The sequence below is a fragment of the Corvus cornix genome, chromosome 5 (assembly GCF_000738735.6).
Source record: "Corvus cornix cornix isolate S_Up_H32 chromosome 5, ASM73873v5, whole genome shotgun sequence".
In the NCBI taxonomy this organism is placed as follows: domain Eukaryota; kingdom Metazoa; phylum Chordata; class Aves; order Passeriformes; family Corvidae; genus Corvus; species Corvus cornix.
In genome coordinates this window covers 843,906-869,789 of record NC_046335.1, presented here as the reverse complement: position 1 = coordinate 869,789, position 25,884 = coordinate 843,906, and the positions used below count along the sequence as shown (strand labels likewise).

The following is a 25,884-nucleotide window of genomic DNA, read 5'->3' as shown; positions in this document are numbered from 1 at the left end:
ATCAAAGTACAACCCCCAAACCTCCAAACCCCAAAGTACAACCCCCCAAAACCTCCAAACCCCATCAAAGTACAACCCCAAAACCTCCAAACCCCAAAGTACAACCCCCCAAAACCTCCAGACCCAAATCCCATCAAAGTACAACCCCCAAACCTAAAACTAACCAAACAACAAACCCCCCAAAACTCAAAACCAATCAAACTACAATCCCTAAAGCCCACAAACCCCAAACTCATCAAACTACAAACCTCAAACCTACAAATCTCAAACTCCTCAAACTACAACCCCAAAACCTACAAACTCAAAACCAAACTACAACCCCTAAACCCTACCAATCCAAACCCAATCAAACTACAACCCTCAAAACCTCCAAACCCCAAACTCAAACTACAACCCCTAAACCCTACCAATCCAAACCCAATCAAACTACAACCCTCAAAACCTCCAAACCCCAAAGTCAAACTACAACCCTCAAATCCAATCAAAATACAACTCCCAAAAGCTACAATCCCAAACCCAAACAAAACACAACCTCCAAAACTTACAAACTCAAAACTCAAACTACAACCCTCAAAACCTCCAAAACCCAAATTCAAGCTACGACCCCCAAAACCAAAATACAACCCTCCCAAGCCTCCAAATACAAAACCACTCAAGCTACAACCCCCAAAACCTACAACCCCCAAACGAATCAAGTTTCCCAGAGCAGCTGGGGCTGCCCCTGGATCCCTGGCAGTGCCCAAGGCCAGGCTGGACATTGGGGCTGGGAGCAGCCTGGGACAGTGGGAGGTGTCCCTGCCCACGGCAGGGGTGGCACTGGGATGGGATTTAAGGTCCTTCCCTCCCAAACCATTCCGGGATTGTGGGATTCTCCCCCAGCAAACAGGATCAGGGAGGAGTTTTCCCAGGAATGTCCCCAGGCCCCTCCACATTCCCTCTGACTGTGCTCTGACGGAGAACAGCCCCACTGCAGCCTGGCAGCGCTGCTGGGGCCAAATTTAGCATCTAGGCCAAAGCTCAGTAACCTCATTTGGGGCTCCCAGGGTTATGTAACTGCTCCACTTCCCGGGGCCACTCCAAACACTTTCTCCAGAACAAAACGCCGTGTCCCAGCCAGGGCAGCTAATGCTGAGCCAGTGAAAGGGCAGATTTGGAATTATCACATTTTGGCCTGGACGTACCCAACTTGTGGAACCTTAAATTACCTGCTCAGCTCCCCTCTAACCCAGAGGGTTCCAGGGTGTACCAGCTCCTTGGAAAATAGGTCAGGAGCAGGAAAACAGCATCCCTCTGAGATTATTGCATTCAATCAATGACCCTGCCTGGAACCACTGATTCACTTTATAAAACAAAATATGTTTTAATATAGAAAATAGAAGCAGAAAAGTAAACTTAGGATATTAAACTTTTCACTTTTAGTATATAAATATATGTGTATTTATATAAAATATACACCCATTCTGTTTCCCAGTACTTCAATTTAAGGCATCAAGTACCAAAATTGAAATTACCCCCTCTCTCCTCATAAGCTGCTTTGGGTGCACATTTTCTAACAAGATTCATCTGCCTGATGAAACCCCAGTGATGTTGCTATTTGGAAATTAAAGATAAATCTGTAGACAGCTATAGTGTGGATTTTTAACAATTAAAACTCCTTTAATTGAAAGCCTGAGTGAAACCACGCAGAATTCCCCCTTTGGGGTGGTCTGGCCAAGCCAATGCTGCTCCTCAGACCCTCCCAGCACCCCACTCCCCCCTCTCCTCTCCAGGGGCTTGGAACAGCTTTAAGCTCCTTCCCAACCCAAACCATTCTGTGATTCCAGGAATTTTTTCTGATCATCTTTTACATCTTTTACCAAAACTCCTGTTTTGCTGCAGCACAAATGGTCACTTCCCAAAGCACTCCCAAACCTGGTGCCCTGTGACTGCCCTGCTCCTCACCCTCAGCTCAGAACAGCCCTGTACTCATTATCCCTTCCAGGAACTGGTTAATGAGCAGAGTAATCAATCCCTGTTCCATGATTGCTCCATTTCCAGAACGCACTTCAGGGGAAGAACAACTTTTTTTCTGGAGGTTTAAGTGTATTCCATGAGAAGATCTTTAAAAATGTATTTAGTTGAGTCATGGAAGAAGCCTGAGGGACACAGAAACCCCCATTTCCTTCTCCCAAACTGTGATCATTCTCTCCCTAATGGCATCACATTATTGATGCACCTGCTCATTCTGTTGGGTTTTGCTGTCTGCTACCCAATAAAACCAGAAAGTTTGATTGAAAAGAAAGATTGTTACAAACACAGGGTGTCTGCCCTGGCAAACACAGGAACTGGCATCATTAAAGAGGCTGAAGAGGTGAATGTTCAACAGCATCAGGAGATAAATCTGGGTGCCCAGAGCAGCTGGGGCTGCCCCTGGATCCCTGGCAGTGCCCAAGGCCAGGCTGGACATTGGGGCTGGGATTTAGGGTCTATTGGTGCCTATCCTCAGCGCTTTCACCCCATCTGAGCTCTTGTTAAAGAGAGATGGGACTATGCAATTACACAGGATTTATTGCTTAAAATAACACATAAAGCAGCAGTCTCGAGGCGTGAGGTTTGCACTACATTGGAGTAATGGCCGATAGTCACAAGGCAAAGGGCTACACTGCAATTTATAACTTTCTAATCCAATAGACACTTAAAAGGAAACTTTGTTTTGACTTTGTGACCCATCACCTGTGGAACTTCTCACCGCAGTGCGGTTGTGTCTTACCCAATAGCCTGTCATGTCACATCCACACGGAGACCACCTCTACAACATCTGAATTCTTAACCTATAAAATCACATTATTATACTCAAAACCCTTCACCATAGCACCCAGTGCATATTTTTAATTTTAACTATAAAAAACACAGGTTTGTAGTTCTCTTGCTTAAAGTCTGTAAATCTCTGTCAATTATGCCTGACCTGATCCCTTCCAGGGCTGTAAATCAAACCCACCCCTAACTGCAGGAGTCTTTACTCCTGTGTTTCCCACAAAGGTCCCTCCAACCCAAACCATTCCAGGATTCCATGATAACAATCCCATTTACTGAGAACATGCCCTGCCCCTGCTTGGGTACCCCTGTTCTCTCCGAGTTTAGTGTTGGGAAGGCAGAGCTGGAAGCTGAGGGTGTGGATTCATGGAATGGCTGGGCTTGGAAGGACCTGCAGGACCATCCAGTCCCGCTCCCAAATCACTGGGACTTCTCTGTTCTCACTGGGAGCACAAACCCAGCGCCAGGAAAAGCACAAAGCACCTGCAGTTCCAGCTCTGAACAACCCAGCCCTGCTCTCAGTTAATGCTTGGTCCCAAATCGTTTGGCAACAAGACCAGAACAATCAGTATAAAGGAACTGAGATTTTGGGGCTCCCTGGCACGTCACCCTCCAAAACCAACCCCAAACTCCTTCCACCTTCTCTGAAATCAGAGGTTTTGACACATCTCAGAAGAGGATTTTAATCAGAGAGAAGTTACTGGCAATGAGGATCTAAAAAACCCAGATAAAACCATTTCATTGTCCTTACTTGAACCATTTTTCACTTTGCATTCAGGGTCTCCTGAGAAAAAAGGTCCAGCTGGCTGAAAACACCGAATTTCTCCCCAAAACATGTCTGATTTAAGGCTCCAAAAGCATGGGAAGGCTTTTCAGGTTCACTGGGATTCTGGGGTGTCCTGGGAATGGCTTCCCTGCTGTCAGGGAGTTCATCTGGAGCATCCCCTGGGGCACCCAGACAGATGATAAATGACAGCTGATTTCAGGGCCACTGGTTCCAGAGTCATCCCAGGGTTAGGAGATGCTTCCCTCCCAAGGTGTTTGGAGTCAGAGGGTGAAAAACGGAGACAATCCCAATTTGGGGATTTATTTTGTTTTTTGTGTGAAAAGCTGCGAGTTCACACTGCCAGCTTGGAAGTGGGAAAGGTGCAGAGTTCCCCTCCCACTCTGGACACGGAAATGAAGCATTCCTCATCTCCTAAGGAACAACAAAGCACCAGCACTGCCCTGCTCCCCCCAGAAACCCGCACAAACATCATCCCCACAAAAAGGATTACTCTGCCTGACCTTATTTCCAAACAGCACAGTTTAATTTGCAAAAAAATGCTTAAAAGAGATTGAATTATTTTGCAGAAGGACAACTCGATTTGTTCCCATGTTGCACCCAAAATCCCCTGGGGAGTAAATCCCCCCATGTGCCCATAGGCATTGCTGCAGCAATAAAGCCCCCGGGGCATTAAAGACTCTGCTGGATGTGCCTTTTGAGGGGTCATATTTAGGGCTTCTTTGACTTTTTGATTTCCTTTTGACTGGGCCAACTTCTTCTCTAAGATTTTAAGAGCATGTAAATATAATATGATTTTTTGCCAACCATTTTCACTTCATCTAGTTAAAAAAAAAGCCTTTAAATTGACTTTTTTTAAGCTATTGTACAAAATACAAATTTCTTGAATCACTGAGTGAGTACAAGGAAAGGAAAGCCACACATCAATGAATTTCTTCTCTAACAGGAAAGAAAACACCCAAAAACCCCCCACAAATACCTCTTGTGCAGGCTTGTAGTAAGTCATGACAAATCTCTGAATGAAATTGATAATTGATCAGAAATTTCCAGATCATTTGGCTATTCACAGTAAAACAATGATTTGCTTGATTTTATATTTTACCCCCCAGCAAGAAACTAATCAATTAAACCATGGTTTGAGGTTCCCTCTCTCGGGTATTTAAGGAAAGAGCTTTGACCTGTATTGGTCTTAAACCCCTCTGTTAATTAAGCACCGTAAACGAACGTCAGCCAGATCAGCTGGGTGTATTTAGCCATGGAATATTTATAGCAGGAGCCTGGATGCACAGCACATCCACGGAAACCATTCCATCAGAGGATCATGGAATGGTTGGAAAGGACCTTAAATCCCATCCCATCCCAGCCCATCCCATCCCATCCCATCCCATCCCAGCCCTGCCATGGCAGGGACACCTCCCACTGTGCCAGGCTGCTCCCAGCCCCAATGTCCAGCCTGGCCTTGGGCACTGCCAGGGATCCAGGGGCAGCCCCAGCTGCTCTGGCAATTCCAGCCCAGCCCCTGCCCACCCTCCCATCCAGCCCTGCCCTCTGGCACTGGGAAGCCATTCCCTGGCTCCTGTCCCTCCAGGCCTTGTCCCCAGTCCCTCTGCAGCTCTCCTGGAGCCCCTTGAGGCCCTGCAAGGGGCTCGGAGCTCTACCAGGTCCCTTCTCTTCTCCAGGTGAAGATTTTGGTGCGTTCCAGTGGGAACATACCCTGCTTTGGGAACACTGCCAGCCCCTTTCAGGGAAGGCAAGGAGGACTTCAGGGAATGTTAATGAAACTCTCACACAAGAGCTCAGTGTCAGAGCTGACAGATCAAGATGAGATCAGGACAAAGTTGCATCTTCCCTTTCTGTGGAACAGTCTCGGCGCAGTTTTGGTGTCCTTGGCCTGGCACCAACTGGTTCAGTATGAAAAGGAGCCCAAGAACCTCTGAAGTTTGAAACCCTGGAGTCGGTGCCAGTGCTTTGTCGCTCCCCAGGAGGCTCCAGAGGGTGAGTGCTGGGCCTTGTGTCAGCTCTGGTGCTGCTGGAGGCGCTTTGGGCGCAGCAGGGACAGCCGGGGAGGATCCCTCCTCCCAACGAGGGAGCTCCGCAGCCCCACCTCGGCCTGGCTAGCACACTCTGGAGAGGCTGGAAGCCAACCCACCTGCAACTCCCACAGAGGAGCACAAGGGGAGCTGAGGGCGCTCAGCCTGGAGAAAGGGAGGCTCAGGGGGCACCTTCTGATTCTTGAACCATTTCTCTCCTCCTGACGTCCTTGCCCTGCCCATCCCTGCCCTCTCCCCGACCCCTCTCTCCCCCTGCACTGTGTCCTTGACCCCAGCTGGGGACAGGGACAGTCAGAGAAGTCAGGAATGTCTCTGGTGTGATGGAGAAGCTGATCTGAGCTGGGCAGGGCTGTTCACAGCCTCCCTTCCACCCTCTCCTAGCAAGGAGCACAACTACAATGTCTCCATTCTCCTCCTCGATTAGTTCTGGTATTATTCAGGAAACTCTGGCAGCTTAGCAACAGATTCTGATGACCTAAAAAACTTCCACGTGCTGGAAGGGACGTGGGGAGCTCAGCTGGAGGGGAAAAATCATGTGGTGAACCACTGAAGCCGCCATCCACCTCTACACCCACTTCCTTGTGCCTTCCATACGGATCTCTCTATCCATCCCTGCCAGAAAACAGAGTTCCCATCTCCCAAGCTATTTCCATCCGTGTTTGTTTGGCTCAGCTCCTCTTATCCCTTAACCCTTAGGAACAATTCTCTTTTCAGTTCAAAAAAAACAAACCCAAAAAGCTTTAAACAAAAAACGAATGCCCTAAAACACGCAATGTGCTCCTGCATGACTTTTCTGGGATGATTTTGATGTGCACACGATACCAAACTCTTCCCTACTCCTGGAACAACTCTGATCTCCCTGCTGGTGGCTTTGCTCTTTGACACTTGTAGCTCTTGTATTTAATGTCATTCTGTCACAAACTGATACTGGAATCCATAAAAAAAAGGCTGATTTAAGGGTGGGACTTTTTCCTGCGTAAGGAAACACGAAATATTTTTGAACAGTTTCTGTGGGAAGGATTAGGAATCACAGAATAGCAGAGAGAGACATTTTGAAACAAGGTTAAACACACACGATTCATTTCACAATTCTTTTCTTTTTTAATTTAATTGTTTTTAAACTATTCTAACTGTACATTCAGTTTAGAGCCAGCCAGAGGCAGCCCCTTACCTGCTGATGCCTCATCAGCTCCATCATTTCCATGGCAGCGATGAAGAGGTGACAACGATCCGAGTGATCCACCTGGGACGTGGGAAGGGGCTGGTTCTGCCAAAGGCTCCACTCAGACAAGGAGAGCTCCCGAGCTGCCCCCTCCTCGGGCTTCTGCAGTGGAAACAGGGAGGGGAAAGGAGATTTTCAGCAAGGAATTGTTTAGCAAAACTTCTCTGTCAGGGACAATGAATACTGACATGCAGAGAAGGATTTAAACTTCATCACACAGGTTTAAGTCTGGTCTAAAATAAAAACATCAGGAGCAAGCTGGGCTAGGGGAAGGTGGCTAGGTGTCCCTGCCCAGGGCAGGGGTGGAATGAGATGGGTTGAAGATCCCTTTAAACCCAAACCACCCTCTGTGGGACCCTGTGAATACAGCATCCTGCATGGAGCTCTTAAAAACAGGAGCAGAACTTAATGGAAGCTGAGACTTCTTAATGTATTTTTAACTTGGGGTACGAACTTTTAACGTACAGACCAAACCTCAAAGACCCATTTCAAACATCTAGTTGCTAAATCCCTAACCTCAAAAACCCACATTTAAATCTCAAAAAGGCATTTTTATCACAAACTTCCTCCAAATCCAGAGTTAACTCTGTTGTTTTCAGCATCCTTCAGGCCCCATGTCTCAGGAAACATTCCATGGAACTCACTGGTGTTTCTTCCAGGTTTTCTATGGTTTCAAACTGAACTTGAGGCAATACTGGTTCCTTTATTCCATCACTTTCCTTAATCCTGTAGAGTCTGTCCCATATTTCCAACTCCTCAGGTGACAAGGACCAGCTCTCATGGGAGTGCATTTGCTTTTGGCCTATGGGGGCAAGAACAAGGACAGGGAAACGTTACCTGCTTTGGGAAAAGGGATGCACAGAATAAATCCACCTGGTGTGGTGCCAGGCACAAGGAAAAATCATCTCTGTGCCACAGCCAAAACTGCAGAGAATCTGAAGCCAGGGACAAGAATCCCAAGAGTGTTAATGATTCATATGGATAAATACCTGTTAAACAGCTGCTTTGGGAAAGGGCATCATATGAGAACAGAGAGAGACAGATACAAATCATCACTGTCCCAAATAATAGCAAATCCCCTAAAGAGCCATGGGTGAGCAGTGATTCCAAAGAACCAGAGCTGAGGCTGTGAGTGCTTTCAGGCCAGCTGTGTGAAGCTTGGCGAAGAACACTGAAGGGAATTTGCCAGTGTCTGTGCAGACAGGATTTGGGGTGAGTCTGCAGCCCAGGCTCTTTTGGGAATTAATGCCACACAAGAGGAACCAGCCTGGGTCTCTCAATGCTCTCAAGCTCCAGCTGCCAGGGGCTGGGTCTGCACAGATCAAACCCTGAGAGTCCTGCTCGTGCTCAGGAAAACCTGGAAAAATGAACCAACACTGATGCTTTTAAGGCCATCGTGAAATGATCCCAGAAGATCAACACCACTGTGAAGTATTTCTGACTCAAGTGTAGGAGATGTCACATCCCTGAAGAGAGAACTCCCAGTCCAAGGACCTGGCAGAGAGGACAAAAGAGAGACCTGAAGGAAAAGGAAACTAACAATTCTCAGAGAAGCATTTGGAATCAGGGAATATCCTGAGTGGGAAGGGACCCACAGGGATCACAGAATCAGGGAATAGGATGAGTGGGAAAGGACCCACAGGGATCACAGAATCAGGGAATATCCTGAGTGGGAAGGGACCCACAGGGATCAGAGAATCAGGGAATATCCTGAGTGGGAAGGGACCCACAGGGATCACAGAATCGGGGAATATCCTGAGTGGGAAGGGACCCACAGGGATCAGAGAATCAGGGAATTTCCTGAGTGGGAAGGGACCCACAGGGATCACAGAATCGGGGAATATCCTGAGTGGGAAGGGACCCACAAGGACCATCCAGTCCCACCCCTGTTCCTGCATAGACACCCCAACAATCCCCCCCTGTGCATGTTGCCCAAAGGCTCCTGGAGCTCTGGCAGCCTCGGGGCTGTGCCCATTCCCAGTTCCTGAGGAACTGTTGCCATCCAGACCCATCAGGGAGTGCTGAGAACAACAGATGACTTCAGCCCCATGTTCCAGCCCCGCTCTGTGGGACAGAGACAAGATGATCCCATGAGATCAGCCCCAGTGATCCATGGTGCAACCCTGCCAGGCAAGGAGCCCTGGAGCAGCTGGCAGAACTCAGGAACAGACGCTTCCCAGAGCTCTGGGTGTCCTGCTGGGGAGCACAGGGAGGATTGTGGCTGTCCAGAACATTTCCCCAACATAAGGAAAGAGAGACATGACAAACATGACTGCTGCCTCCAGAGTGAGAGTACAGGGAGAACATTCCCATCCTCAGTGAGGCTGATAAGGATCCAGGGCTGGGAATCACCACGTCCTGCAGTCACTGGCACAGCCTCTCCCCTCCATGGGAAGCAGCTCGTGCTGTCTCATGGGGAATTATCCTCCAGAACACTCTGAGTTAGGGATGCCGTGTCCTACCAGGCACAAACACATCATCCACGTTATTTTCCCTGCTTTTCTCCAGAACCAAGGTATTTTCATTGTTCTTGAAGGGGGAAGAGAGCAAGAATTAGCCACTGGAAAGGCATGAAAACCCCACAGAGGATTAAACATAAAGCAGGTGTTGGTAGATTTTTAAAAAGTGAGTCCAAACCAATTATCATTGGGATAAACCAGCAATTACAGAAATAACATGAAATTGTAAAATCAAACAAAGCCCACAGTTATTGACAACTCAAAATTGATCCATCTGGAAAGGAGAGAGTAGAGGAATTGTGGAGAACCAGCAGAAGAATTAAGAAAATGGGATTTCATCTGGACAAAAGCAAAAGGAATTACTGGGAGCTTGAAATGAGATTCAGCTCCCAGGAGCAACAATACCAACATGCTCCTCACTTCAGCAAACTCTTAAAAAAACCCCCAAACAAACAAAACCCAAAAATCAGAGAGAAAAAAGAAACTTAAAATACAAGAAATGATATAAGAGGCTGATGGAGGAAAGGGATTTTTTGCTGCACTTTTTGAAGGAGAGCTCTGAAAATGGAAGGACGCGCTTGGTTTATGATGGGGCAGCACAAGATATTGGATCCTTCTGGGACTGACAGACAAAATTTATGGAAGAGGTTTTGAAGTGAAAGCGGGGTGTAATATTAATAGAAACTGGATCAAATGAAGAAGAACAGGAAATGTGTATTTTTTCAGGTAATGAGTCGCAGGACCACAGGAAACAGCCTCAAGTTGTGCCAGGGAAGGTTCAGGTTGGACATTGGGAGGAATTTCTTCATGGAAAGGGTGGTCAGGCCTTGGAACTGCCCAGGGCAGAGGTGGAATCCCCATCCCTGGGGGGATTTCCATCCATCTGTGGATGTGGCACTTGGGGACATGGGGCAGTGTGGCCCTGGCAGTGCTGGGCAGTGGTTGGACTCGATGGGCTCAGAGGGGTCTTCCAACCTGAATGATTCCATGATTGTATTGATTTTACCTAGAAAACAAGGAGAATGCTTGAAATTCCTGTGATAATTCAGCCCATGATAGCTCAGTTCCTGCCGTGGAGAAACCTGAGGATGAACTGGAGCTCAACAACAAAGTGAGAGCAGAGGTAAGAACACACCCGGCCCACTCACTGCTGCCAGCTTTGCCCATTTCTTACCATGGGAACGGGCACTAAAATGGAGAGAAAATGCAAAGAAGTCAACTCCTTTCTTTGTCTTCTTTTGGAGCTTTATCCCGAGTGTCACTAAAATCAGGAGCAGCCCCTGGCTCACCCAGCAACGAAGGGGATTCAACACAGGGCTGGTGCTCAGGGACCTGCACAGGGCAGCCCTGGCTGCCAGGAGGGGCACTCGGCCCTGGCCACCTCTGGGGACTCAAGCCTGGCAACCTTCAGTAAATCAGCCCTGGCCACCTTGGGGACTCAACCCTGGCATCTTTGGCAGATCAATCCCAGCCTCCTTTGTCTACTCAACTCTGGTCACCCTCTGGGGACTCAGCCCTGGCCAGCTCCAGCAAATCAACCCTGGCCAGCTGGGGGACTCACCCCTGGCCACCTTGGGGACCCATTGCAGGCCCCTGTGGTGATGCAGAGCCCGCCCAGCCCTGGGGAGCTGCACCCGTGGCTCACACAAAAGGCACCCGGTAACTCCAGCCCTGCAGTGCTGCTCCCTCAGCAGGAATGTTCCCAGCATTATCGTTTTCTTTATGCCCTCCCTGCTCATTTCTCTGCTCTAGGACAGACCAACAAAGGCTCCCAAAATGGTTATTTGCACTCCATGGTGTGCTCTGGTTGTTTTCCAGCAGCTGTGTCTGTTTAATCAGGTACTGAAACAGGAAGTTTCTCAAGGCTTCGAGTTTCTTCTTTCAAGAAGCTGCTGTTGGTCTTTACAGAAAGCACTAGCAAGGTCATAGAGCATGAAAATTCCCAAGTATTTATAAAAAGTAGCTCTTTTTTCCTGACTTAGGATTGTGTTCAGCTTCCTGAGCATTCCAGCACCACTGAACTGCATCAGCTAAAAAGCCTCCAAGAGAATTTTCCAATTTTCCTCCAAGAGAGTCTGAACAATTCATAAATACCCTGCCCTCGCTTTCTCCTTTGGCTCCCATCAAAATCCTTCTGTTTTCAAGCATTTCTGGTTCATTGTCATTTAGGAAGCCACAATGCCCAGAGCAGCTGTGGCTGCCCCATCCCTGGGAGTGCCCAAGGCCAGGTTGGACAGGCCTTGGAGCAAGCTGGGATAGGGGAAGGTGTCCCTGCCCATGGGAACTTTAAGGAGCCTTTCTACCCAATCCAGTCCTGGATTCTGGGATTCTGGGATGAACATCTGCCTCCTCTGTCCGTAGCTGGAGCTCCTGACCTTCAGTGAGAGACTCCGTGGGGAAAGATGAGCAAAGGCCTGCCTGAGGATCTGGATAGGCAAGGACAGAGCTGTGAGGATGCCCAGGAAAGGCTGAGGGCTGAAGCAGCCCTGAGCAGTGTCTGAGCTGACAGAGTGACCCTGCAGAGCCCCAGGCCCCCGTCAGAGGGGTTGGATGTGCTGGAAACATCATAATCCTCTTACCAGTGACACAGGAAAAGGGAGCAGATTTGTGCTGCAGGGAACTGGATCTCCTCTCTTTGGAAAGCATCCTTGAGGTGCTTGGCTCGTGTTTTTCAGCAGTGATAAACATTTTATGCACTTTGGGATTGATGCCTTCTGGAACCATCCGTGGGCTGTGCTGGTAGAAACGAAGGGTTTTGTTCCCTGAAATGGCTTTGTGGATGCTCCTTTTGTTACACTGGCTTTGGTTGTAAGTCTGAAAGAGAGGATAAATAGATAAATCACCTGGTGATTGATTGGTTCTTCACAGCATTTGATCAAAACTAAAAGAACACCTCAGTGCCTGTGGGGTTTCTCATTATTTTCTGTTCCCTCAGCAAGGCGTTGTTTGGTTTGGGGTTTTTTAGTGGTCCAGAAGCAGGCACAGCACAGGAGAGAGAGAGAGAGAAAGGGGCACAGCCCGTGCCTGGGGGAAGTTACAATCTGCCACTGATACAGCGATGATGTAAATTAGATTACTCGGAAACAGGGAAAGGAGGTCAAGCAAAAAAAAAAGGCCTAAGATGATTTGTTGATGTCATGAGTGCTCCGAGTCCTTTTAATTACACCCTGGTTTATTGTGCAACAGAGAAACCAAAGCTGGGCAGAGTGAGGAGGGAAGCTGGGGCTCAGTGTGGAACTGGTTTTGTGCTGTGCTCCTCTCCAAGGCCCTGAGTGGGACAGGGGCAGCTGCCACCTGACAGAGAGGATTTCAGGGACCATAAAAGATGCTCCTCGAATAAAGCTGGAAGAAGCCCACAGCTCTGATAAACCCCTCGGGCACTCCGAGAAACAACTTTTTAATCCTAGAACAGTCAAGCCCAGTGTTTTTATGGCAAAAAACCGTGGTATTACCAAATTAACAGCATCAGGGAGTTGTGGCTTTGCTGGCTTTTCCCTCCCCTGTGTTTCTCTGGGCTGAGCAGCTCCCCAGGACATGCTGAGCCCAATCCCAGCAGCTCCAGGGGTCCGGGACATGCGGGAGCTGCCACGTGGAACAGCTGACCCAGGAACACTGAGGCCACGGAAATTCCTGCCAGCATCACACTTCCACACCTGCACTGACCCCTTTCTCCCAATAAAACACCTTCAAAAGCTTTGTGGTTGACTTGAAGTGGTTTGATTGAAAACAACCTCTAAACTAAACCAAGGAAAATTAAAAAAAAAAAACCAAACACAAAACCAAAACAAAAAAAAAAAGCCACACAAAGCCCAAACAAATTCCCATAAATTAATACATGGACATGAATTATTTAGGTGCCAATGAAGTGATGGGGAAGAATCTCCACACTGAGTCTCTTTCTAGTTCTGTTAAACTTAAAATACCCAACAACGACCCCAAGAAACACCCTCGAGAAAAACCAAACAAACTGACCAAGGCAATATTGGTTTGCAATTAAACTTATTTCCTGATCTCAACATAACAAAATTATATACAATGACTGTTCTACCTGGGGGGAGGTTCTGCTTCAAAGATATCTGAGAAAATCTGGACCACAGAGTAATCCAACTACTTAAGTGAAGCTCCAAGGAATTTAAGGGACTATTTTATATCCCATTACAGAGCAGAGCTTTCAATAGTAACCAGCCTCTGTAAGCAGCATGAGAAAATATCTATTTACAAGCTCTACTCAGGTTTATCATTTTTAACTCTCATCCCTTCAAAGCAACTTTTTTCCCGTCAGGGAGGATTCTTTGCAGCATCATTCAGAATTAAATCCCTGCCACCCACAAATGCAAACCAGAGCTACAGCATTGGCTGGAATAAATGAAATAATACCAAGAGTCTGAAATTTTGGGTTTACAATTGGTTTGCACAGGTCTTGGTGTAGGTTACGGGTGGTTGGAGACGGGACGGTGATGAAGAGATCTCTATAGGCAGGTCTTGGGACACATGGGGTTTATTGTAAAAGGCTTGGGTATAGGGGCACTGCTCAGAGCTGCCAGACTCAGCTCTGAGCAGGCCCAAGAGAGCAAGAGAGTAAATGGGTGAGAGAGAGAGAGAGAGAGAGAGAGAGTAAGAGCAAGAGTGGAGTGGAATGGAAGTAAGGAAAGGAATGTCTGAAGTCCTGGTTACAATACAATAAATCATCTTCTGTACTGAATATTCTAATTGTCACTAACCAATCTAATACAAGATACAAATCCTATAGCATTTACATACAGCCTATAAGAGTTCTTATATTACCATAGAGTGTTACATCTTAACTTCTAAAAACTACTCTTTGGACCCCTTCTGCTGAGCTAGTAGGGTCTGCTCTGACCCTTGGACCTGTTTGCAAGCAGAGGGTATTGTTCCATCAAGAGGGGATTATCTTCAGTGGCCATACCATTGTTTTCCAGTTGTTCAGTAACTAAGACCTGGTATTTCAAAAGTGGCTTTCATTTCGATGTTGCCTGTAGTTTTCATATTCCCAAAATCTTTTGTCAGGCAATCATATTTATAAGGCTTTCCTGTTTCATCTTCCCCAACATCTTGGATTTATTGGTTTGCACCTCCTTTCACCAGTGATGGCAGCAGGGACTGCCCAGCCTGTGCTGCCCAAATCCTGCCCTGTCCCATTCCATGGATGAGCCCGGGCCCTGCAGGGCTGTGGGATGGAGCTGGCACAGCTGTGGTGGGACCCCCCAGCTCCCAGCACACATTTCCAGCGGGACATGGATGTCCCAAGGGACAGTCTGTACTCAGGGATGATTAATTATGCTCTGCCTGAGTGCTGGGCTCCAGGAACTCAGCCAAAGTGGATTTGCACCTAAGCCGATCTCTTCAGCGTCACACGCAAGAGCACGGCCACTAAAGCCAGCTCTGAGTGCCGGTGTCGTCACCAGCCCAGTAAGTACCAGTCTGAACACCCAGCGTCACCAGCAGCACCACCAGTGTCCCCTCCCAGCTCCAGCCCCCACCCCACACCTTCCTCTGCACCCTCGGAAAACCCCTGGATGCTCCGAGTTTCATTTGGTGACACGGGAGGTTGGGAGAGCCGGGAATGCTCACCCGGAGAGGAAAAGGTGAACTCTCTCCAGGGAGAGCTCCGAGCCCCTTGCAGGGCCTAAAGGGGCTCCAGGAGAGCTGCAGAGGGACTGGGGACAAGGCATGGAGGGACAGGAGCCAGGGAATGGCTTCCCCAGTGCCAGAGGGCAGGGCTGGATGGGAGATTGGGAATTGGGAATTGCTGGCTGGGAGGGTGGGGAGGGGCTGGGCTGGAATTGCCAGAGCAGCTGGGGCTGCCCCTGGATCCCTGGCAGTGCCCAAGGCCAGGCTGGACATTGGGGCTGGGAGCAGCCTGGGACAGTGGGAGGTGTCCCTGCCATGGCAGGGGATGGGATGGGATTTAAGGTCCCTCCAACCCCAGTCATTCCAGGATTCTGTGCTGGAGTTTCCTGTGACAGAGTGAAGGAGGAGGCTGAGCGGAGACTCACTGGGGGCTGCAGCTTTGTCCCAAGGGACAGCTCTGATCTCTGCTCCTGGGACAGGGACAGCACCCAGGGAGCGCCTGGAGCTGGGCCAGGCAGGCTCAGGCTGAGATCAGGGAAAGGCTCTTCCCCAGAGGGTGCTGGGCACTGCCCAGGCTCCCCAGGGAATGGGCACGGCCCCGAGGCTGCCAGAGCTCCAGGAGCGTTTGGACAGCGCTGCCAGGGATGCCCAGGGTGGGGTTGTTGGGGGGTCTGGGCAGGGCCAGGAGCTGGGATGACCCCTGTGGGCCAGGCTATCCCTGACCCCCTGCCCATGCCCCCACTCACCCTCTCCTCGCGGCCCTGGGCCAGGATGACCACGATGCGGCCGTGGCGCCGGCGGCCGGTGCGGCCCATGCGCTGCACCAGGCGCACGGGGCTGCGCTGGGCGTCGAAGCACACGATGAGATCGACCTCGCCGATGTCCAGCCCCTCCTCGCCCACGCAGGTGGACACCAGGGTGTTGTAGCCTCCCTCCCGGAAACGCCTCACCACCTGCGGGGACGATGGAAATGGGATTTCCCAGCTCCGCCAGGAAAACTGAGTCTAAAACCACAACTACAACAACAACTACAACAACAACTACAACAACAACTACAACAACAACTATTCTAAAATATACTCTCTATATATTATATTAATATATTAATTAATATATGTTATATTAATATTCTAAATAGATTCTAATTATATTTTCGAATAATTGTATTAGTAAATAACAACTCTTTTTAAATTTCCCAGCTGCTGCCCCTGTGATCAAACACCAGTGTGGCCAACATCAGCATTTCAACTCTTGGATTCTAAAATAAAGGGAGAAAAGCACACCTTATTCTGACTCCAACCATGGCATTCTTCTAAAACTCATTTCCCAACTTTGCATTGGGGTTATCTTTTTTTTTTTTAACTTCTCTAGATCAAAATTTAATAGATCTTATCTTTCTGACCTACAAGAAAAATAAAATTTCCCTAGCATGTATTTGCATATTTCCCCAGATTTTTGCCATCTAAATGTAGCAGCTGTTAATATAATATGAATCGATAAATTATTTCTGTATTTTGTTCAGTGGGTACAATTTTGGATACTCTGGAAGCCTCTGCACTCCACAGGGATTTCCTAACGACACTTAAAGTTCAGCCACTGCCACACAGTCAACGCTCCTGGAGTTCTTTACACAACATTGATGCTCTTCATCACTAATTCCTGCTCCAAGTGCCCTCTTTCCTCACCTCCAGCTGCTCCTTCTGGGTGAAGCCTTTGGTGCTCTTCCCCGAGGAGTGTCCCACGAAGGTCATGGCCCGCACAGCCGGGCTGAGCCGGGCCAGCATCTCGGCGATTTCCTGCACGCTGTCCCGGAACGAGGAGAAGATCATCACCCTCGTGTCCCCACTTTCACTCTTGCCTTCATCTGCTGGATTTGAAAATGTCAGGTTTTAATAGAATTACCAATAAAAAAGGATGAGGCACCCCACAAGTTACACGTTCACAGCTCTTGTCTCATTAACGGGAAGAGAACACGGGCAGAAAATGCTCCAAGGCAAAATTCTCCTTGCAAAATTCCTCTTTGGAATCAAAGCATCTCCAGTTTTGGAGGATTTACACCAACCATGGTGAGAATGTCTTGTATCTCAGGTGCCCTTACTAAAGTCACTTTGAAAAGCTGGGGTTGGATGGGAACTGTTTTGGAATGAAGTTCAAGACACCGTTGTCTCCATTTCTCCAGTTTAGGACCCTCAGGACAGCAGAACCACAATCACACAATCCAGAATGGTTTGGGTTGGGCTAAAGGGACCTTAAATCCCACCCAGTGCCACCCCTGCCATGGCAGGGACACCTCCCACTGTCCCAGGCTGCTCCCAGCCCCAATGTCCAGCCTGGCCTTGGGCACTGCCAGGGATCCAGGGGCAGCCCCAGCTGCTCTGGGCAATAAATGGAGGAGAAAGGGCTGGTGGTACTTCTGATATGGCTGAGGACTTCGGGCATGAATTCCCTCCTTCTCCATCTCCAATGTAGGGTTTTTCAAGTGGAGGCAAAAGGAGGGAGGGAGGGAGGCTGGGAGGCAGAGAGAACTGAATGGGAAGGGGGGAAAAAGGAGTTAATTGCATTAAATGCATTGGGACATATCCTGTAGCTGCAAACACAGAACTGGGAAACCTTAAAGTTGCCTACTAGAAAGCATCAGTCTTTTCAAGGGTTTGCTGAGAACAGTGCATTCAAGAGAGAAAAGAAAATACAAAAAGAAGAGGGAAGGGCAGGTCAGAAATTATCAGAACATCACAGAGCACAAAGATCCAAACAGGCAAGAAAAAAGTGAACAAGCTACAAAACAAATGTTATTATTACTCATGTAATCATTCCCAAAGCTGGAATCAAGAAGCTGAAACATCCCAAACCCAAAGAGATCTGAATGACATCTCTCCATAAAGATGAAAAACAATGAGAGACAGGTGAATGTAACCAGAGGGTTTGAACTTCAAATTGATGCCTCAGAGTTTTTAATTCTTATCCTCAGGCCAGATATCAGAACTTTTATCCTTAAGGAACTTAAATGTGCTCATGTAACTGCAGAAGGGACTGGCAGCAGGGCCCTGAGGGGAGGCTGCCAGGACAAACTGGGACAGGACCAGCAGGAAACGTGGTAGCCCCAGGAATGAGCTGCCTATCCCTGTTTTACTCAGCTGTTAGAGCAGTTTATATCAAATGAATAATGAGAATTTACAGGAAGTTTTATTTTATAGAAATCTTAAGTTCTTCTAGAGGGGAAGATACACAAACAATCAAAGCAATAAAGCAGCACAAGACTGGAAATCAGTCAGGAGGATATTCCTTGTTTCCATCCCCAGGTTTTCTCTTGACTTGTTGGTACTCACCAGAACATCCCTTTTTCCAGGATTTGAAGTGTTCTATCACGATTTCCTCCAATTTCTTTAGTTTTGGATGACTGTAGACAAATTCCTTTTTCTTTTCCAACACTGGAAAGGAAATAAAGCAACAAAGGATGTAAATAAACCTGCAATGAGCAGGAAGGTTTAGTGAACTTCGTTCCCTCCCACTGCAATTATCCGAGTCAGACCCAATTCCTGATACTAGTTCTAAACAGAACAATAAACTGCTGACAGAAGCTCATTTGTTAAACCCAGTTCTTGAGAAAGTGCTACTTTTGTTAGAGTCACACTGGAAAAGACTTACAGTGACACAGTCGTATTTTAACCTTCACTTGAAAGCAAATAAAAAACTTCAAACATAGAAAACTTGATTGAAAGCAGCTAAAACCACCGAGGGAAGAGAGAGAGGGAGGGGAGAGAGAGTATTGGGAAGCCAGTCTGGAATAAAGAGCAGCAGCCAGTGCAGCAGGACTTCAACCAGGAACATTCTGTCCCTGAGAGGGGAATCCTGACCTGCTGTGCTCTTGCACACACTTCCATTCTCAGGAGCCACAGCAGTGGCTGAGAACACGTCCCGAAGCTGCTGGTAGAGCTCCATGAAGTCCTCGTTGCGCCCCAGCTCGGTCTTGGTGCGGGATAACCCTTTGGAGAGAGTTGGAACACCTCAGGATTTCATTTGCTTTCCCAAACAGACTCTTTAACAGAAGGGGAACAAAACACCAATTCCATCTGCATCCCCTCTTTCCCTAAGCTGTTTTGTGCCAAACCACCCATACAGTGAGGGAACTGAGAAGAGTGGAGCTGAAGGGAGGGATGTTCCCGAGGACATTTCACCTTTGGATCCATCCATGATTCCCCACAGGTAGATGAATAAGGAGCGGATTCCCATCTGCAGCAGCAGCTCGTACCCGTGGTACAGACTGATACAGAGGGCAAAGTCTCCTTCAATGATGCCTTGATGGATTCCCTGTGGGAAAAAAGCAGACTCAGACTGAGTTAGGAAGTGGCTGAGGAGCAGGAATGCCACTGCAATTCCTGACCAGAACCAGAGTGACACCTGAGGAGCAGAGCAAAGCCCAGAGTGATGCCCAGGGAGCAGTTTGTCCATGAGAACCCTCAGGGGACAGACTCCACAATGCTCAGCGAAGGTGATCCTCTTCCACCTCCAAAAATACTCTCCAAAATACCTGTACTGCCTCCCAAAATGAGCTCAATCAACCCTCCAACTCAGACAGCTGAACCATCAGCATTTGGGAAAACAAGGGATTCCCAGCACATCCACCCAGGCTATGAAATTAAGTCAGGAAAGTTGCCTTGCTTACAGTGAAGGAGATTTCCCACTGCTCTTTTTGAGGCACACAGTCTTTTTTAAGGCAGTTTTCTTTAAGTTTACAAAATCTGACCATTCCATGAGGATTTACCAAAATATAGGAGCAGGAATACAGCTTTGAGGGGAAAATGAAAACTTGGCTGTCAGTAATTACAATGTACATTCTCACAACAACTTCACTTTGGAAATGGAGCTCCTGATCTTTTCCTTGACCTTCCTATACTGGCATCCAGAAACATGGAACAATTAGGAATATTTTAGAGGTTCCATAGATGATCTTTAAGATCCCTTCCTTCCCAAACCGTGCCGTGAGTCTATGATATTTTATTCCACGGCTAGGAACAGAAATCTGCTTAAAATGTCTCAGGAAATGTTGTAACGATGGATTATTTCTATTTATTCCCTACTTTAATAGCATGAAATAAATAAAGAACTTACTGCATGTTGTGCAGAGGGATTCTTCCTGTACTGATCCCTTGCCAGGATGATCTGGTACTTGGTCAGGCTGGGAATATCCCTCCTGGATAACACTCCCACCTTAATCAGGCGCCCAGCAAACGCTTCCAGCACCTGCAACCAAAACCCAGCACAGGTTGGGGTGGGGGGGGGGGGTTGAGCCCCTTGAAATAATTTATTTTTACAGATCCTACACAACAGAACATGAGCAGCTCATTGACTTTATTTGAAACACAGAATTTTTCCGAGTGAGCTGTGCTGAATTCTGAGTGCTTTGTTACCGTACCTGGGGCTCTGCCTCAGTGGAAGGTTCGCCATAGTCAGGATGTTTTTAGGTTAACTCTCAAAATTCCTGCCAGAGCACTTGGACAAGGCTCTCGGGAACAGGGTGGGATTGTTGGGGTGTCCTGTGCAAGGTCAGGAATTGGACTCTGATCTCCCACTCAGGAGATTCCATGAACATGGTTCCCTAAGGATTTGTGTCCCCCCTTTCTACAGACCAACAGCCTGCTGCCCCCAGGATAGCCCTGTATCCATCCAGGAACCGAGAAGGGGAAACAGCCCTGGGGTGTGGACTGGAACAGGGGCTGACTGAGCAGAGAGGGAGCAGAACGGGATGGACACCCAGGCACGGAACTGGGGCTGCAGCTCCGCTCTCACTGCTCGCACTCCAACGGCATTTTGATCCCAGAACACCTGGATTCACCTCTGAGAAGACTGAATTGGGTGAAAGACTGGCCAGAATGTCCAAAATCTGTGTGTGGAAGGCATGGGAGCTGGGACACACGAGCAGAGAGGAACGGGCACAGGCACAGCAGCGTGTCCCATTTCCTTCAGAATCCACCCCAAAACACAGCCTGTTTTCAAACATCACATGTACCTGCTTTCCACCTCGGTGCAGCAAGGACAATAACCTGCACTAATGCATCTTAATCCTGTTTTTCCTCTTTGTTTCCCAGCCTTAGGTGGTCAGGATTTTTCCACAGACTTAGTTTGGCCTGAGCGCTAACTCTGCCATAATTGCAGTAATCAGATTTGTCCTACAAACACTGTTTACAACCTGTTGGCCCCCTTGGCCAAGGGCCCCAAAATCATCCCAGTGCACAAGAACAGGCTGCTCCAAAGGCTGAGGCAATTCCCCATTGCTGCTTCCATGCACACCACGTTTCCCAAGTTTTCCAGGCGCTCCAGCAGCAGCACAGCTGCCCTGCCCTGAGAGGGCTGGAGTGTAACAAATGCTTAATGCCTTTAGTGTCTCTTCAGCCCCCTAAAAAGCATCCAACTAAACCAATAAAGCCAGGCCTAAGTCAGGCTTCAAACACTGATCCCAGTGGAGCTGCAGGGGAGAAAATGTCCTGGCAGGTAAAGAAAGCCACGTGTAAAATGCAACCTGAGTTTATCCCTGAGTAACAGCATTCCACTTGTGCTCTCCAGGCACTGCTCCTGTGCTGGGTTCCCAGATCCCGTGAGGATGCACAAATATCCTTAACAAGCACGTGCTGCTCGTGCTCAGGCACTGCAGGGGCAGCTTAGTTGAACTTCTGTCTGCTTGCTTTGATTGTTGCTATAGATTACTTTATAATTTAATTCCTAATGTAATTTATTTATAGGTCTTCTTTTACCTTCTTAGTCTGTGTGCAGAACCTGTGTGGCATTAAAATGAAAACAGAATCACAGAATGGAATGGTTTGAGTTGGAAGTGACCTCAAATCCCATCCCATCCCAGCCCTGCCATGGCAGGGACACCTCCCACTGTCCCAGGCTGCTCCCAGCCCCAGTGTCCAGCCTGGCCTTGGGCACTGCCAGGGATCCAGGGGCAGCCCCAGCTGCTCTGGGCACCCTGTGCCAGCCCCTCCCCACTTTCCCAGGGAGGAATTCCTTCCCAATATCTAATCTAAATCTAATCCAAAATCCTAAGGAATGGAGTGGGAATAATTGCCATTATCAATGACAGCAGCATTAATCCCCCAAAGAATCCAAAAAAAAAAAAAAAAAGCCAGGAGAAATTTGGAAGGGTGAAGGAAAATTTGTGACAGCCCCAGCTGAACTGGGGGAGATGTGCTGGGGAATTTCCACCCTGCCCATCCATGCCCACGGGTCACTCCAAACCAGCAGACCAGAGCCAGCAGGATAAGCAGCTTACAGCAGATAAAGGGAAAGCACAGAAATGGAGCCAGGATTCTGAGGGCTTTGGTGCATTTTGGGTTCCTCCTCTTCCTTGGGAGGGTGGGCAGGCCCTGGCACAGGGTGCCCAGAGCAGCTGGGGCTGCCCCTGGATCCCTGGCAGTGCCCAAGGCCAGGCTGGACATTGGGGCTGGGAGCAGCCTGGCACAGTGGGAGGTGTCCCTGCCATGGCAGGAGTGGGGCTGGGTGGGATTTAGGGTCTCTTCCAGCCCAAATCATTCCATGACTTTGCTCTGAGCCGTGGGGTGGGCCCAGGCATGGGGCAGCCCCTGCCTGCCCGCTCTGTGTCCCCTGGGGCACCTGGAGTCAGCCCAGCTGTGGGCACTGAACATCCAAAGGGCTCCAAGGCCTTTCCCAGCCCTGTCCAGGTCTCCTTTATCCCCCGGGAAGCTGGGTCACGGCGTCCCACAGCTCCCAGGAAAAGCAAGGCAGGACACTCCAGCCCCAGGCATTCCTTCTAATTAAGCCTCATGGATTAATTAAGCGAAATAAACCACTAACACCTCTAACATCACCAACAAGCAAACACCAACTGGAGGCTACAACAGTGCCAGGAATTTCTGGAGGAAAGGGGGGGAGAAAATGAAGATATCAAATGTTGTTTTCTCAAAATACAGTCAAAACCATTCACCAAGCCACTGGGAAGGCTGAATGCACAAGGAATTCATTTCTCATATTAGTGAGAACAAAATCCAAGATGTAGTTTTGTTTTAAGGGTTTAAAATTCAGAACTTTGTGTTCTATCACAGAGTTTGTTACTGTTCTTTGGTCTTCAGTCCGGGCTGTACCTGACAAGTCCCCTTAAAAGGACAGAGACAGAGATGTCGGTGCCAGCTACAGGAAAAGGGATTTACAAAATACATCAGAATGCTGACCATGGAGGAAGAACTCAGTGCTTTTTATTTGTATGGATACCACTGGAATAGCTCATTACCCTCCCATCAAACCCCAAACAGTTGGACATGAGGACACCTGAAGTGCTGAAGATGAAGCTTAAACTATGTCTCAAGTAGTGGAAATGGAGTCAGTATTTCCATAAATGTTCCTGTAGAAAAGAAATTAATGTTTTCATTAAAAAGTACGGGCCACAAAATCTAATATTTCAGCACTGGTTTATTATTTCCTATACTTGCAGAGCTTTTTTTTTTTTTTTAAGAAATCTCCATTACATGTGCTTTTCTGTTTCATCCCTTGACCCAGTTTCTAACATACAAGAAAATGATATTGTCCCTGTTTGCTCAATGTACACCCCTGTCTGATTTAATCACCTTCTGCCAAACAAACCCAGCACTGTTATGAAAGACAGCAGGATCCAGTCACCTGGAGCTTCAGAACTAACAGGGAACAGTAAACACAACCTACTTAGGAGAGAATCAGACCCCCCACTGCTCACTGATTGCATTTATCTTGCCTCCATAGCTTCATTTTTAATTAAAAAGATAATACTTCTGGAAAAGTCCCCTCAGCCTTTCCAAAACATCGCAGTGTCACGTTACCCAAACACAGCTATAGAATTAATTCCAATTAATTGCTTAGGAGTGCTCGTGGCTTTCTCCAGCTCACTAGCTGGAGTTCAGGGCTGACAGATTTACAGGAGCAGACAAAAGAGGACTGGCAGAGTTATCCCATCCTGCACTGAACTTGCTGAGAACACAAAGACTTTCTCTGTTCTGAGGTATCTCCCGCAGCAAAGCACAATGAGTTCTTGGAGCCTGTACCCATGATGAGCTTAGAACCGGTTTTTGGAGTTCTGACAGGAGCTGAGGACTTGTGTATGGGGCAAAAAGCTGGTCCTGTGCCAGCTACACCTCACTAAAAACTGCTCCTAATCTGTTTTCTGTCGGCACAACAAAAAACAGGGCTCTACAGGCTCTAAACTAACGCCCTGACCTAATTATTTTAGTGCAGATTTGCAGGGGTTCTTCGGCAAAGAAAAACACCCATAAATAACTGTTAGTGAGGCTTTTCTTTCGCAGTGGAGAAGGAGGGGTGGCAGAAACCAGCTGCCAAGCAGACAGGACCTCCACAAACAAGGACTCCAAAGGTGCATCCCCTCCACAGGAGCCCCACAGTGCTCCCAGCCTCCCCTGACAGTCCTGACTGGCTTTTACGGAGTCACACCGAGCTGAAAGAGCTGCACCTTCCTCTACTCTTCCCCTGCTCTCCTCAGCCCCCTGGCTCTGTATTTTCAGTGCCCAGTATGGAATCCCAGACTGGTTTGGGTTGAAAAGGGACCTTAAATCCCACCCAGCCCCACCCCTGCCATGGCAGGGACACCTCCCACTGTCCCAGGCTGCTCCAAGCCCCAATGTCCAGCCTGGCCTTGGACACTGCCAGGGATCCCTTCCCAACGTGCTGGGGCTGAGCTGGTGAGAAGGAAATGAGCCCAGGTAGTGCCAGTGAGGTCCCACCACAGCCCAACACACTGGTCTGTCCTAAGGGGATCCCCCAAAGCAGGAGCAGGGAATAACCAACAGCTGCAGGCCAAACCCAGATCTGTGCTGTGGCCATGCACCTCATGCTCCCACCCTCTGCTCCACATCCTCAAATTTTCAAGGAAGAGAGCAAAGAAAGGCAGTGCAGGGCAAAAGGAGACTCTGCCCATGGGGCTCTGCTGGAGATCGGGCTCAGGAGGGGTTTCCATCCCAAGGATCCACAGCAGGGATGTGACCAGGCTGTCCTAGGGCAGAGATCCTGCAGGGAGGTGTGAACGCAGCCGGAGCCTTCACTGCTCCAAGGAAGGTCAGGGGATGATCCAGAGCATTCCCTGCTTTGTTCCAGAACTTGATTAGGTTTTAACTTTCCCGTTTCTCAGACCCCGCAGTGCCTGGTGTGTGACTCTGCAGTTCCTTGTACCCTGTTCACTGCTGCTCTCTGTGCCAGGCACACAGAACAAAGCCTCTCCGGGCCTGCTCTCCAAGGACACCCAGACCGTCCTAGGCCCAAAAGTATAAACCAAAAGCCTCTACAGGGGGGCAAGCTCGGGGAAATTACATCATTAACTGAAGCTTTAATTGGAGAATGAACCCTGCTGTGCAAATGAACCCAACCTATAAAAGTGTGAAGAACTCGTGCCCTGCCGTCCACCTTGGGGCCCATCTGGGCAGTGGCCTCTGGCTGCCCAGGGGTACCTTTGAAGGCCTTTCAAATAAATCCCTGCCTTATTCCCTTACTCCTGTCCAGTCTCTGTTTTTAGGTGGCCACTTCAGGCATCACACTGAAGCCAGGAAGGTTTGGGCTCCCCAAGTGTTTGGGTTCCCCAAGTGTGGTACCTTGAGGAGTGTCCATGCAGTAACCAATATTCCCAAAAGTAACTTCCAGAAGCAAGTCCCGGGAACAAACCATGTTTAGTGTCTGCCAGCTGGGGAGGCTTTGGAGCTCTGACTGGAACTGAGTTTTAGTTTTTCTCTTGCAAAACTTCAGAGTCCTGACAAACAAACTCTAAACAAGGGAGAAAAGTGCATTTTGTGTAAGTTTCCTCCTGACATTTTCTCACCTGGCCAGTAAAGAGAGGAAAGCAGCAGGGACCCAGCAGGGTAGGGTGGATTTTAGCTGATATTGTCGCTCTCCAAACGCAAAACTGATCAGCACAGTAATGATCTTGGCACCAAAAGTTTTGGTTTAAGTTTCTATTAACTCATTCTGACTCTTCCCAGTCTTCCAGGGACATGA

The 25,884-nt window shown here is 48.4% G+C and overlaps 1 protein-coding gene across 1 annotated transcript in view; it reads right to left on the bottom strand.

Annotated features, from left to right (window-relative positions):
• The window catches only part of FANCM (FA complementation group M), a 55,670-nt gene that overhangs the window by 12,252 nt on the left and 17,534 nt on the right, over positions 1 to 25,884 (bottom strand). Inside the window, 9 exon segments of the mRNA XM_039553197.1 lie at positions 6,800 to 6,952; positions 7,495 to 7,652; positions 11,889 to 12,123; positions 15,648 to 15,854; positions 16,587 to 16,768; positions 18,228 to 18,329; positions 18,756 to 18,884; positions 19,077 to 19,209; positions 20,011 to 20,142. Of these exon segments, the coding sequence (XP_039409131.1) occupies positions 6,800 to 6,952; positions 7,495 to 7,652; positions 11,889 to 12,123; positions 15,648 to 15,854; positions 16,587 to 16,768; positions 18,228 to 18,329; positions 18,756 to 18,884; positions 19,077 to 19,209; positions 20,011 to 20,142 (1,431 nt within the window).